General features: G+C 39.4%; 1 protein-coding gene across 3 annotated transcripts; it reads right to left on the bottom strand.

Moving 5' to 3' along the window:
• Positions 1 to 7,636: 7,636 nt before the first annotated feature.
• Positions 7,637 to 13,336, bottom strand: ankrd49 (ankyrin repeat domain 49). 3 transcript variants are annotated; one of them, XM_031286023.2, is made up of 3 exons: positions 13,104 to 13,336; positions 11,817 to 12,041; positions 7,637 to 8,481 (listed from the first exon to the last, which is right to left on the bottom strand). In XM_031286023.2, the coding sequence occupies exons 2-3, from the start codon at positions 12,033 to 12,035 to the stop codon at positions 8,005 to 8,007; spliced, it is 696 nt and encodes a 231-aa protein (XP_031141883.1). In that variant the 5' UTR covers positions 12,036 to 12,041; positions 13,104 to 13,336; the 3' UTR covers positions 7,637 to 8,004. The 3 variants fall into 3 exon arrangements, with proteins under 3 accessions (XP_031141883.1, XP_035855880.1, XP_035855881.1); XM_035999987.1 differs by lacking the exon at positions 13,104 to 13,336 and adding an exon at positions 12,971 to 13,086 and having other exon boundaries at positions 11,817 to 12,044; XM_035999988.1 differs by lacking the exon at positions 13,104 to 13,336 and adding an exon at positions 12,183 to 12,507.

The raw sequence follows: 13,336 nt of genomic DNA, 5'->3' as shown, positions 1-13,336 counted from the left end.
GTAATGGTGTGGGGGATGTTTTCTTGGCACACTTTAGGCCCCTTAGTACCAATTGGGCATTGTTTAAATACCACAGCCTACCTGAGCATTGTTTCTGACCGTGTCCATCCTTTTATGACCACCATGTACCCATCCTCTGATGGCTTCTTCCAGCAGGATAATGCACCATGTCACAAAGCTCGAATCATTTCAAATTGATTTCTTGAACATGACAATGAGTTCACTGTACTAAAATGGCCCCCACAGTCACCAGATCTTAACCCAATAGAACAGGGGTGGCGAACCTGTGGCTCTTGAGCCGTATGCGGCTCTTTGCCTGCTCCTGTGAGGCTCTTACTGTGTGGCTGGGGGCTGTGTTATTGGTGGATTTATTTTTATTTTTTTATTAACTTTTTGAAACATTTCAGATAAGTACAAAAAAAAATGGAATGCACTTGCCAATACATTTGCCAATTATTTTAAAATAAAAAATAATGCAGCAGAGTTTTGAGGACAAATTCTGCAACCCGAGGAAAAAAAAAGCTGCCACAGATCACCTTCCTCATTAACCCTTTCACTGCGTTTGAAAGCCCCTCTAGTGACAAACGAGTGAAAGAGTCGCTTCGAGTGGCACAACCGAGTTCTAGCAAGACCTGAAAAGGATTGTGGATAACAAAGACTGTCAGGTTTCCCACTGAGTCAATCTAAGTAAGAAAAAAAAAACTATGAAAACTGCTATGTATTATGACTGTCATCAGACCTGGAAGTCACTGTTGCTGTTGTAGTGTGGACGTGCATGTGTTGTGTGGCTTTTTGCTATGGTGCAGGTTTTTTTGTGGCTCTTTATGCTGAACTGGTTGGCCACCCCTGCAATAGAACATCTTTGGGATGTGGTGGAACGGGAGCTTCATGCCCTGGATGTGCATCCCACAAGTCTCCATCAACTGCAAGATGATATCCTATCAATATGGGCCAACATTTCTAAAGAATGCTTCCAGCACCTTGTTGAATCAATGCCACAAAGAATTAAGGCAGTTCTGGCGAAAAGGGGTCAAACACGGTATTAGGAAGGTGTTCCTAATAATCCCTTAGGTGAGTGTATTGGCGCTTTTCCATTACATGGTACCAGCTCGACTCGCCTCGACTCTACTCGCCTTTTTTGGTTTTCCATTACGAAAAAAAGTACCTGGTACCTGCTAACAGGTACTTTTTTTAGTACCTCCTCAGTCGAGGTTCCAAGCGAGCTGAGGCGAGCTGAAAAGGTGACGTGAAAGCGACAGACGGGGGTGTCCTGAACAAACCCGCTATTTTTAAACAGTTTAGCCAGCTGTTTTTTTTGCTGCCTCCAGCTTAATTTGAAACAAAATGTGTCTTCTGGCAACACACACCTTCGACGTTATGTGTGTGTGTCGCGTTAGGTCACGGCAGTTTACTGCGGCGCCACTTGTTTTACAGTTCTGCGGAGGCTCCGGCAGAGCTTTCGCCGTAGGCTAACTACACACACACATGGCCGGCTCGACGCACACACCAGCGCACAAGTATAAACATCAGGCCACTTTTACATAGGCTACACAGGCTACAGCGAAAGCTCTGCGTGGAGCCTCCACAGAACTGTAAAACAAACTCAAGTGGCCTGATGTTTATACTTGTGCGCTGGTGTGTGCGTTGAGCTGGCATACGACCAGACACGCTGAGGCGGTACTAAAATCTGCAATGGAAAACGGACGCACAGTGTGTCGAGTCGAGTAGAGTCGAGTAGAGTCGAGGTGAGTCGAGCAGGTACCATGTAATGGAAAAACGCCATATATACACAGAGGCAGGGGAGACAGACACATGTGGAACACTTTGGGGCGGGGAAAGGTAATCACATATGATGGGAAAGCAGACAAAGACTGTAATAAAGGGACCTGGAACGAGACAAGACGGTAAACAAAATAAAACAGGAAGTGACAAAATATAACTGAAAAAGACGACAAACACATGACCTTAAGAGCAGAAGTTAGACATGACAGTGCATACTTGACTTCCTGCATTTATGTTCTTTTGTTATTCTGGTCTGACTCCTAGTCCAGGAGGTAAGGCATCTCACATTTGCAATTTTTACCTCAGAAAGCTTCGACTAAGAAAAAGAGCCCAATGGAAGAACAACAAAGCCTTAAAGGGGTGATAGAATGCAAAACCTTGTCATAGCTGAATTACGACAGTTCTGTGGGTAAAATGGACATACAGAGAACCTCAAAGTCCCATTGACACCTCTTTCTTATGCAAATCTCACAATTTGAAACTGACGCTGAAAACAGGCAAATCCCAACGAAGCTAATAGTTGACGTCAACTCATTCATCCCCCCGCCCAATCTTTGATTGAAATCTATTCCCCGGTTCATTTTTTGATTGGAGAAAATGCTTGGAGCTACCGATGCAATAATTATTATTCCTGTTTGCACTTTCCTTTTACAAAAATGTGTAAGTGCTAGAATAACCTCAATAAATTACAGCTTTTTTTTTTACAAGTTTTCTCGTTATAAAATCTTTATATTTTTAAATTCAAACCAACCTTTTCTGCCCAAAAGAACAGGCAGCAGTTACCTAATCATTAACTGATAAACAAGTTTAATAAATCCTGTGGTCGGGAAGCACAGGGGAGATTTGTTTTGCCTTCAGGGCAGAAGTTGATGCTCACTTCAGGGCTAACCAGCTTCACTTTACCCAGCAGTTGGAAGGCAAGACAAGACACTGGAACTTGGGTCTTAAAGGAGAATTCCAAATTTCCAAACAACAGAGCTACGTGTTGAAATTGACCAGAATTCTCCTTTAAGTGACTGCAGCTTTTATTCATGGACAAACTGAAACCTAAACTGTACATTTACTACCACTTGACAACTTTACTGCTAAGAGCAGAGAGAAAAATAGTTTTCTTAATTTGCATACAATCTTCAGATAAATGCATGAATATAAAATCATGGTGGTTCAGGTTTAAGGAATAGTGTGGCATTTTGTGAAATAATGATTGGCTTTCTTGCAGAGAGTTCACTGAGAAGATTGAAACCACTCTATGTTTGTGTTTTAAACGTAAAGAAATATGTAATTATCTGCCGCTAGGGGTGTAACCATAGACTGTATATTAATATACAGTCTATGAATATTCATATACAGTCTATGGGTCTAACACACAGTTTGGTGATATTGTTAAAGCAACACTTTTCCCGCTTCGGTCCCACCTATAGGTTGGAAGCGGAATTGTCCATTACCGCTGTTGTAATGTCTCATTATGTCACATTCTAACTACAGATCCGCTACCCGATCTGGCAAACTTGCGTAATGCAATGTAATGGACAATTCCGCTTCCAACCTGTAGGGGGACCGAAGCGGGAAAAGTTACCTAGTGTTACTTTAAAGGGGTGATAGAATGCAAAACCGAGTTTACCTTGTCATAGTTGAATAACGACAGTTCAGTGGGTAAAATAGGCATACATAGAACCTCAAAGTCCCATTGACACCTGTTTCCTATGCAAATCTCACAATTTGAAATTGCTGCTGAAAACGGGCGAATCTGAACGAAGCTAATAGTTGATGTCAACTCGGTGGCTGTACCTTAATTGGCTCTGGTTTGTACCTTCACTCATTGTAAACCAACCAATCAGCGCGCAGCTCATCTAAATATTCATGAGCAACCTATAAGGGAGAAAACCTCTTGTTTCAGTCTGGGGCTGTTTGACAGGGTTGCATTAGTGCTCATAGAACAGCACCCGGGTCATTGTGTGAAATACCCTATATAATCATTCTATCACCCCTTTAAGTGGTGTGGGATCAGGGGAGTTGTTGTCTTCACCATTATTGCCATCATTGCAGTCAGATTCTCCTGGTTAGTAAGTGTTCAGGAGGTTTTTACGAGGAGCCACATTATCTGCAGAGGTCTCCTCTCTAATACAAACGGACGAGGTGATTAAAACTGGTAAAAACACTGAATAAAGCAGTTTCACATAAAAAATATTTTGGCTCGTCGACAGAGTAGCTGTGAGCTGAGCTGCCACTAACGTTTTCTCAGCTTGTTTCTCTGATAACTTAAGATCCAGACGTCCAATGACTAAAAGTCTTCATCCGGTTAAAATATATGGTTTCACTAGCAAGGACCACACCATCAACCAGATATGTTTGAACGATTTAATAAGAAAGATGATTGGAATGCAAGGCATGAAGTTGCCGATATATGAGACGGGAATTTTCTTGTTGTCATCGGTTGACTTGACGTTGACTGCATTGTGGGGAGGCTTCGGTAGAGAATCCGCCGCAGCACTCAGGCACGACGGATTCCCTTAGGACCTAAAGAAGAGGAGAAAGGAGAAGAACAGAAAGAGGGTGGGAGGGAGGGGTGCAGAAAGCGAGAGCGTATGGGAGGAGGTTAGGTGGTATTTATAGGAATGCCGGAAGAGGCGTGTTTGAGGTGTGGCCCTGCTCCTGAAACTCTGCTAAGTAGCTTCAATTAAAAAAGCGTATGGTAAACATGTAAGCTTATCACAGCTTCTGGCTGACAACCACAACGCTGATGCATGCGCAAAGGGGATATGATGCTATTAACAGGCGACCAAATGTAATGGTAACGGACCGTTACACAAATAAAATGATCTCTGGGTTTGATGATTGTTGGAAACATTTGGGATTATGTAAGTACACAATTCAACAAAATAAATAGCATCGTTTTTGAAATTTGAATGTTGAGGTTTAGAAGTCTTAACAGTTCACAGAGGTTTGTTTTGTCGGTTTACAAGCTGTTACACCATGAGGTGGAATAATTTGTTGTCAGAGATTACAGTAAATTGGGAGAAAATGGACGTGATATGGCCATCTGCATGGGAAACAATGGTCTGTGAACATTAATATGCACAACAGAAAACAATTGCAATTCACTTTTTAATCTCCATACATATATTTTATTTACTTATAGGGGTGTTGCTGAGTCCAAAGGCTGTACTGAGGTCACAGATCTACTCAGCATTAGTAATTTACGGTATAAACATTTGTGCACGGAGCTATATATCAGAGATGCAAAAAGGTGAATGCTATTTTCCTTATCTTGTAAACAAAAACGTTTGTTGTTTGCCAAATCGTATATCGTTGGCTTGAGATGTTTATCAAGACAGGGACGCAATGTACAAATCCAGCCACAAAAAAGGGAAAATAAATCCTCAGCAATTTCCATCATCATCATTTGGTGGAAAAGATGTAAAGAGCCACTCTGATATAACCCCAGCACTATAGATCAGATCACTTATGGGAACTAGCTCAAGTATTGAATACTAAATTAGGCATACTTTGAACCGGTCCTTCAGAACACGTACAAATGTATTAGGATTTCACAACAGCTCTGTTCCTACACAAGTTCACTTTAATGAGAGCAATTATCAGATGCATCTATAACAGCAATTTATTGTGACTTTTCTGTAAACAGAATGGTTGTAGAACACATAATTTTTACCTTACTTTCATGCCTTTATCATTTGAGTTTAGAAAAATGAAATAACAAACATTTAGCCACTTTTAGTGAGAACTGTAATACAATATAGACACACTGTCCTTTATGTAAAGACGCTTAGGTTGTCTCTACACTTGTGATTACTGTTTTGATTTTACTATTCTTCTACTCTGAAGAATGAGGACATTTATGCCATCACCTGTCTACAGCTATTGACTTGAGCAAATTGCAGGCCACGAAGAAAGCTATGTTATAAAAATAAATCGTTGTCTTACTTGGATTAGGTTTGTATGTGCAAAGAATAAGCTGAAGAGTGACAAAAGCTTAAAATTAAAAATTAAAGGCATTCTTCACTGTGTTTAAATGCAAATATCTGAGCGAGTGTGTGTGATGTAGTGTCCTAAAAATGCCTGGACCTGCATGTGATTAACAAGGATGTGCTCAAGTTTTAGCATTAATTTATAAGGGGGGCTGGGTGATTCACCAGCTGCCTCACTGATTAAATGTTAAACCATTCATCAACCCCAGTTTTCCACCAAACTAAATAATTACATAACTATACCTCATCATTGCCTCAGACACGTTGCAGCTTTGTTGGTTATTTTCACATTGTGGGGCGCTCATATATTTGTAGTCGATTGGTTGGTCGGTTTGGTTGGGTTTAGACATTAAAACGACTTAGGTTAGGTTTAGGGAAACATCAACGTTAGGGTTAAAATAACTGTCATTAAGAATAAGGGACCTTCATCATTATGGTTACAGTAATAAACTATGCTGCATTTCACCTCCAAAAGGAGTGAGTTGCCCTTTTATTTGGCAATAAAACTCTGAGTTGTTTAATGTTCTGATGCAACTTCACTTGTTAAATACAATAAATTTAATTTAAATAAAAGAAGCCTGCACAGCAGGCGCTTCCTGCTAATTTGTCTTTGGCATTAACTCTGAGAGAAAAAAGGTGCATGATCTCCCTGTGCAGGTAAGGTGTCTTTATTCTGTTTTACCATCACCTTTATGAGGATAGATCTTTGACTCGCAATTTTGTTTTTTCCATCTACTAAAGAAGCCTTCCTTTTTTTTTTATTCTTACAGCATACTTGCACTTCTATTAGTATTAGTTGCTGGTTGACACTGCTGGCTGGTATTAATTCTTCAATCATTCAGGCTTGGTATTTGCTTGAAGATACGTTTTAATTTTACAGGATCCACAAAAGAAATTGTTGCCTTTTAGAAAGAGTTACTTTAAAACATTTAAAATACAGATTTCTATCTTTGCCTTTCGTACCTGGAGCTCTTTCATCAGAGCTGAGTTCATGAACATCAGAGGATCAACTCCAGTGGATTCATTTCCCACTTTTCTCGCAGCATCCGTGGAATTATTGGACATTTATTGGACATCCAAATGATTAAAGGTGCCGTAGCCGTAGCCTTTGTCCATCCAGTGAAACGCCGTAGAGGAGGGAAGGTTGTGCAGGTGTGCTTGTGCGTCTCTGTAAGCACAGACTAAGGAGCTCTTCATTTTTAAAACAGATATAATGTACATATTTTTACTGTCAATGTGTCTATTTTATTTATGTTTCTTGATTGTTGCAGTACTTGCTTTTATCTTGTATTTTCTCTTATTTCTATGCACCAAAACACCAAGGCAAATTCCTTGTATGTGAAAACCTACTTGGCAATAAACCTGATCAATCGATTAATGGAGAAAATACATTTTAAATATAAGGCACATATAATAAAACATTCACTGTTGCAAATGTATACAAGCTTTACCTTTTAACGCACACACACACACACACACACACACACACACCTATTTCAAAATCTTGTTTTAGACAGCCACATGCTGTGGATCCTCAGTTCAACCTCAAGGACTTCTGCAACATAAACACAACTTTAGAAAATGTGATTTTAAAACCTTGTGCCATTCATCTGAAAACACTGAGCATTCAATTCCGTTCTTTGTTGCAAATCTAACAGCATCAACAAGGGACAAACTGTCATATTTAGTAATCTGTAAAGAAGAGGTTACATATTAGGTGCTACATACAAAAATCAATGTGGTGTCTGTGAAAAGAAACCTCGAGCAAGTCTAAATTAAGAGGTCCCAAATCAGTAGGTAGCTGGATATGAAAAGACTGAACTATGTAAACCAACTGAGGCAAATAAAATACTTCTCCCCTTTAGCTCTTTGGATTTCTCCATTGAAAAAGATACTTTATTAAAATAAGTTCAGAAAATCTACACTTAGAGCATCAGAGCATGTACCACAGAGCGGCTGCTTGTCAGTTACCTTAACAACCTGCAATACCTGCTCACAGTGAGACTCTGAACTCACGTTTGTGAATATGAAGAGAGAAACAAGTGTGCATTTACTTTCAAGATCAATGATGCAAAGAGAATATTATTCCAAAGATACATTCATTGATTATGATGCTTCAACAGAAAACAATAAGTCCTCCAACCCACCTGCGAAATAAACTTCTATGTACCTGCTGTATATTGTACTTACAAGAAGGCAAGAAGAGGGTAAAAACATCTGCACCCGTGTTTTTCATTCATGAGAAAGGTACCACATTGACACAGTCTTGTACCATCTCAAACAGGACGTGATGTGGGCCAGTACGGCGGGCCACCTCACTGGCCGTCTCCCCACTGCCGCTGCGAAGCCCTGGATTCAGGTGTCGCTGAGAAAGGAGGAGCTCTAAAGTGTGAGGAGAGTCTGTGCTGAAGGGGGTGGTGTTGGAGGCAGCCAGGTGTAGTGGTGTGAGCCCACCGTTGGTCTGGGCGTTCAGTTCGGCTCCATGTTGCAGGAGGAAACTCGCCACTGTGACGCGGCTCCAGCGGCAGGCGCTGTGAAGGGGCGTCCATCCGTCGATGGTGCGAGGGTTAACCTTAGACCCGGCGCCGATTAAAGCAGAAACCACAGCAACATGGCCACTGTAGGCTGCACGATGTAGTGGAGTGTATCCATCCTCGTCACAGCAGTGCACCAGCAACGGATCAGCAGTTAACAACCTGTGGACTGTTGAAAGCTGAAAGAAAATGCAGAAATGCAGAGGGTCAGGAAACTACAAACTAATAGTCCCAGGAGATATGTTTTACTTGAGGCAGTCCTGTAATTAGAATAGGTACCAATTATATTTTAATCCTCTTCCAGCCTTTCATGTTGGTAACTTTTACCTCTCCGTGTATAAAAGAAATCCAACTGAATTATCATCTATTCTGGTCACACTTATCCTGTGTAAATACTAGGGCTGTGCAATTAATCGAAATTTAATCGTGATTATAATTTTGGCTCCCAATGATCACAAAAACAGAATAATCGAGAAAAACAATTATTATAGCTGATGATTACGTTTTGTCTCTTATTTTCGCTTGTGTTCTGAATGAAAAAAGTTTAAATAGGAAAAGGCAAATTTCACAGTTGGTTTTTTTTTTACTGTTGATTTATTTAACTTTAAACTTCTAAGGGTAAGTTTGAGTTATATTAGAAGGACACAGCTGAGGAGACACTACCTTACCTTTACCTTGTCAAAATGCCTCACCAGACATGATTAATTACCTCACTTGACAGCCATAATCAGTAAAAACTACAATAACAGCACCTCCTTGAGAAAGATGAAAACAATACTGGACCTAACTAGTGATTTGAAGACACAAGTGGGTAGGGCTGTGTAATTAATCAAAATTTAATCGTGATTATGATTTTGGCTCCCAATGATCACAAAAACAGAATAATCGAGAAAAACTATTATTTAGCTCATTACGTTTTGCAAGTAAACTCTTATTTTCGCTTGGGTTCTGAATGAAAAAATGAAGTTTAAATAGGAAAAGTATTAAGGCAAATTTCACAGTTGTGTTTTTTTACTATTGATTTATTTAACTTTACATTTTTTAAGTTCAATAATTGCAACATCTTTCCAGAAGTCAACGAGTAATCGTGTTAAATTATCGTGATTTCAATACTGACCGAAATAATCGTGATTATATTTTTTTCCATAATCGAGCAGCCCTAGTAAATACATACATCAGTACTCTTAGAGCATACTTTACTTCTTCATCTGTATGAAGACTGCAGTGAAAACACTGCTGAGGCCTGACCATCCCAGCATAGAGTGATACCTGAACCCTTGTTGAAAGTAATAAAAACAAGGTCAGGCCAAGGTAGAGCCCATTCAATTTTTGAGCTGATTTGAATCACAGGGCAGGGACACAAATTATCTGTCACTTTCACTTACTTTGCGAGTTAGGGCGTTTGTGCTGCATTAACAGAGTGTCAGAATAGTCTGAAAAATGAGTTCCCAACTGGGAAAATTCACCCTGCATTAACATTGTGAGATAGGGCATGTCTTGGCGGAGGTCTGCGCTCTCTGGGTGCCATTCTAGTTACCCATTGCCCCCAAAATCACCCATGCAATAATTAATAGTAATCTAACATTATTTATTATGCATCAACACAGACGGAACATGCCACTTAGTTTGGTTTCTTGCCTGCTTGCTTTTCGTGGTTCATAAGTTTAAAAAAGATTTAGCGGCTGATTATCAGTAGCAGCAGGGCTGGACTGGGACAAAAAAAAAAAAAATCGGCCCTGGCATTTTCGGCCCAGGCGGCCCACATCCACCGTGATTGGTCAGACACATTCCCTGCAGACAGTCCTCTTAAAATATGCATGCATTCTATGATATGAGTTAGCTAGTGTTCTGTGTTCATGTGAGAGTTTTGGATCCTTCAAGAGGAGTCTCAAGATTTATCTGTTGATCTTACACTTAAATAATTAATTAATTCTTAGAGTTATGATTTGTACATTTATGGTATTTTTTTATTTATTTTTATTATTATTGATATTTGATATTGTCTTGCTATTATTGTTAGTATTACTATTTTGCTTAATATTGGCTTAGCAACTTTTAAAAACAGTTTACTGTTAATTTTAACTATTGTAAGATTCATATTTTGTCGCTTTGGACAGAAGTGTCTGCTAAATACAATAACCATAACCATAATCCTTCCCAAAAGCTACAATAAAGCTGAGAGTAGTATATGCCCTGGAAAAGAGCACCAATACAAGAGAAGCTAATTAAGCAATTCAAGGAACACTGATGCTTGTATCAACACTGATTTTATAGATCACACAGACTTTTCAGTTACCCAACAGGCCAACCGCTAGCATTTTCGATGTAAGCTTGAACAGTTAGGTTACCTGACAGCCACTAACTTTAATGTTACAGCCAAACTGCTTGTAGTCGTTATGACTACACACACACACACACATTGGGGTGGGCAGATCCCCCCCCCCTCCTCAAGCGAATCAGTGTTTATTATCCACAGGGTGTTATGGCCTTCATTAAATTAGTTCGCTCTTTGTCAACTGTTCCCTCTCTGCCATGTATTGCCTCGTGGTATTCAAAGTCAGACAGCTTTTCCATTCTTCAGCTTAATTTCAGCATTAATTTACAACTGAATGTTGATTTTGCTGCAAGGGACAGCTCTATACTCTGTATAAAATTGTGTTTTATTTCTGGCTAGTTCTTCTTAAAAAGGTTTCAACTTTATTCAGATTTGATGGCACTACATAACCTTCTTTGGAAGTGTTTTCTTAGATGTTTTACAAAACTGGCACAATATTCCTATTGTGGAAAGAGATGTAATACAGGACTAATGCATAATTGCAGCTCAAAATGAATAAACTATTAAAAAGCAAACAGTTTACAACATACTGTATTCATGATTTCCCTTTTTTTGGTGGAAAGAAATGGTTTGATTGCTTTTGGCTATATCAGATTTTACTGTGTTATTTTTTTTTTTAAATACTGTTGATCCTTCAAAAAGGATACCTGAACACCAGCTGAAAGAACACAAAAGAGTATGTCTAACATTGAATCAACCACATTATTGTGTTCATGAATTTCTTACAACATACAAATCTGAAGGAAAACCTGGCAAATCAAAACCGCACAGACAATCCAGTCCACTTCAGGAAACTTAAAACCTGGCTCTTACTGATCCTACAATCATTTTTCAATTAAGAACTCAAACCAGTCTCTGCTTCCAGCTGTTTTATATTATTCTATCTATCTGGGTTTTGGACGACATTTGAACGTGTCACACTGGACTCTGAGAATTTGTGAGTTTTATCACCCAGAACATGTAAGTTCTTTAAATCAAATTAGCATGTCACGCTGTGGGTCGCGTTTCTCCAGAAGTTGATTCTGTTTCAACCAGACTGTAAAATTAATGAAAAGGCCAACTTTTTTAAAAATCTTTATGAGAAGGACTGGCAGAGACTGGATTTAAACACAACACTAGTGGGGCAACACAGGTAATGTCTGAGTTCTGAGGGTGGTGCCAGAATAAAATATCACTTACGCGATTGTTTTCCGCTGCCCACAGAATGAGCACCTTTGGTTTGTCTTTGAGAGTTTCTTCTTTTTCAATATACCACTCGTCACTGTGGTCCCCCTCCTCCTCTTCCACCTCTTCCTCCTCATCCCTGCTTCCGGTCCACAGGCTACTGGCCCCTCGGGGGATCAGGTGGCCATGTGTATTCAGAAGCTCAAGCTGGTTGAAATCTTCAGGAAACTCCATCACTTGCTGTTTTTGCCAGAGAATCCAAGACAAAAACACACAGAGAAATGAGACAGATGTACTGACCTAACTAACTACTTTGTAAAATCAGTGGTTAGGAGAGTGTAGAAAACTGAACAACTTAAAAAGAACATCGTTTACTTTTACCTTTCAGATTGAATTTGGCACTAATCCCCATGTGTTAATTGATATTTTCTATCTAGTGTCTTGTGACTTTGTTTCTGAATAGAACCAGACTAGTAACCTCTGAAAATATAGTGCTACATTTCATTATTTCAGTTTAGTTGTTTTATTGCGATTTTCAAATGTATATATGTAATCAATCAAGGTGACCAGCAGCTCATTTTCTCACCTGTGGCCCCAAGCAGGTTATCATAGACAGGAAGGTCTAGACTATTATAGACACGACTGTAAGTGTCAGGTGCCATAAATAATAATAACATATTCTATTCAACTAAGCATTATGCTTGCATTTAACTTAGGACCACAAAAAAATAAAAATACAATATTTAAATGTAATGAATGAAGTTCAACAACATCAGAAATTGGAAGTGACGTCAATGATGTAAAGTTGAATCAACGCCTCCTTAAAACAGTTTCAACAAAAACAAACATTAATCCTCAAGCTGAGGTTACTTGTAACGTTAGTAGTAGGGTAACGTTATGTGACCATAACGTAACGTTACCTAGCTAATGAACTGACAACTGTGTTACGTTATAAAGTGTTGTAACGTTAGCCACTGTGAAGCAAGACGAGTAGATCAACATACAACAAACGTTCAGGGTAACGTTGCATTCAATGAATGTGGCATTTAGCTACGTGAACGTTAAACACACATACATGTAGGCTAACTGTTGATATAGCTGCTGTTATGCTCGAAGTTACAAGACTGGTGAAGCCAACGTTCCCTTTTACGTTGACATTAGCTTACGTACAACGGTTTTATGTTTGTAATTTATGTTGACGTTACACTTAACTGTTGAAGATACAATATGAGAAACATATCTCGTGTTAAAATAACAACAATTCACACACATTCGGGATACTTAATTCGATGTAACGCTCACCTTACAGCGTGCGTACTCAAAACAAACCACAAGTCTTCTTCTTCCTCTTCTTTTAGATTTGACTGGATGTCTTGCGGCACATTGCTGCCTCTCACAGCTCGGGAATATATTGCAGTTCGCATATATACACAGGTGTGATCCTGTCGTGGCAATTCTAGGACTGCGTTTTTGACAAATTGTCGTTGGGATTAAGCAGGCTGTTTATTGTCACTGTCTTTGTGCCCAGGTGTAAT

The sequence above is a fragment of the Sander lucioperca genome, chromosome 4 (assembly GCF_008315115.2).
Source record: "Sander lucioperca isolate FBNREF2018 chromosome 4, SLUC_FBN_1.2, whole genome shotgun sequence".
NCBI classification, from domain to species: domain Eukaryota; kingdom Metazoa; phylum Chordata; class Actinopteri; order Perciformes; family Percidae; genus Sander; species Sander lucioperca.
This window is presented reverse-complemented; position numbering and strand designations above follow the sequence as displayed.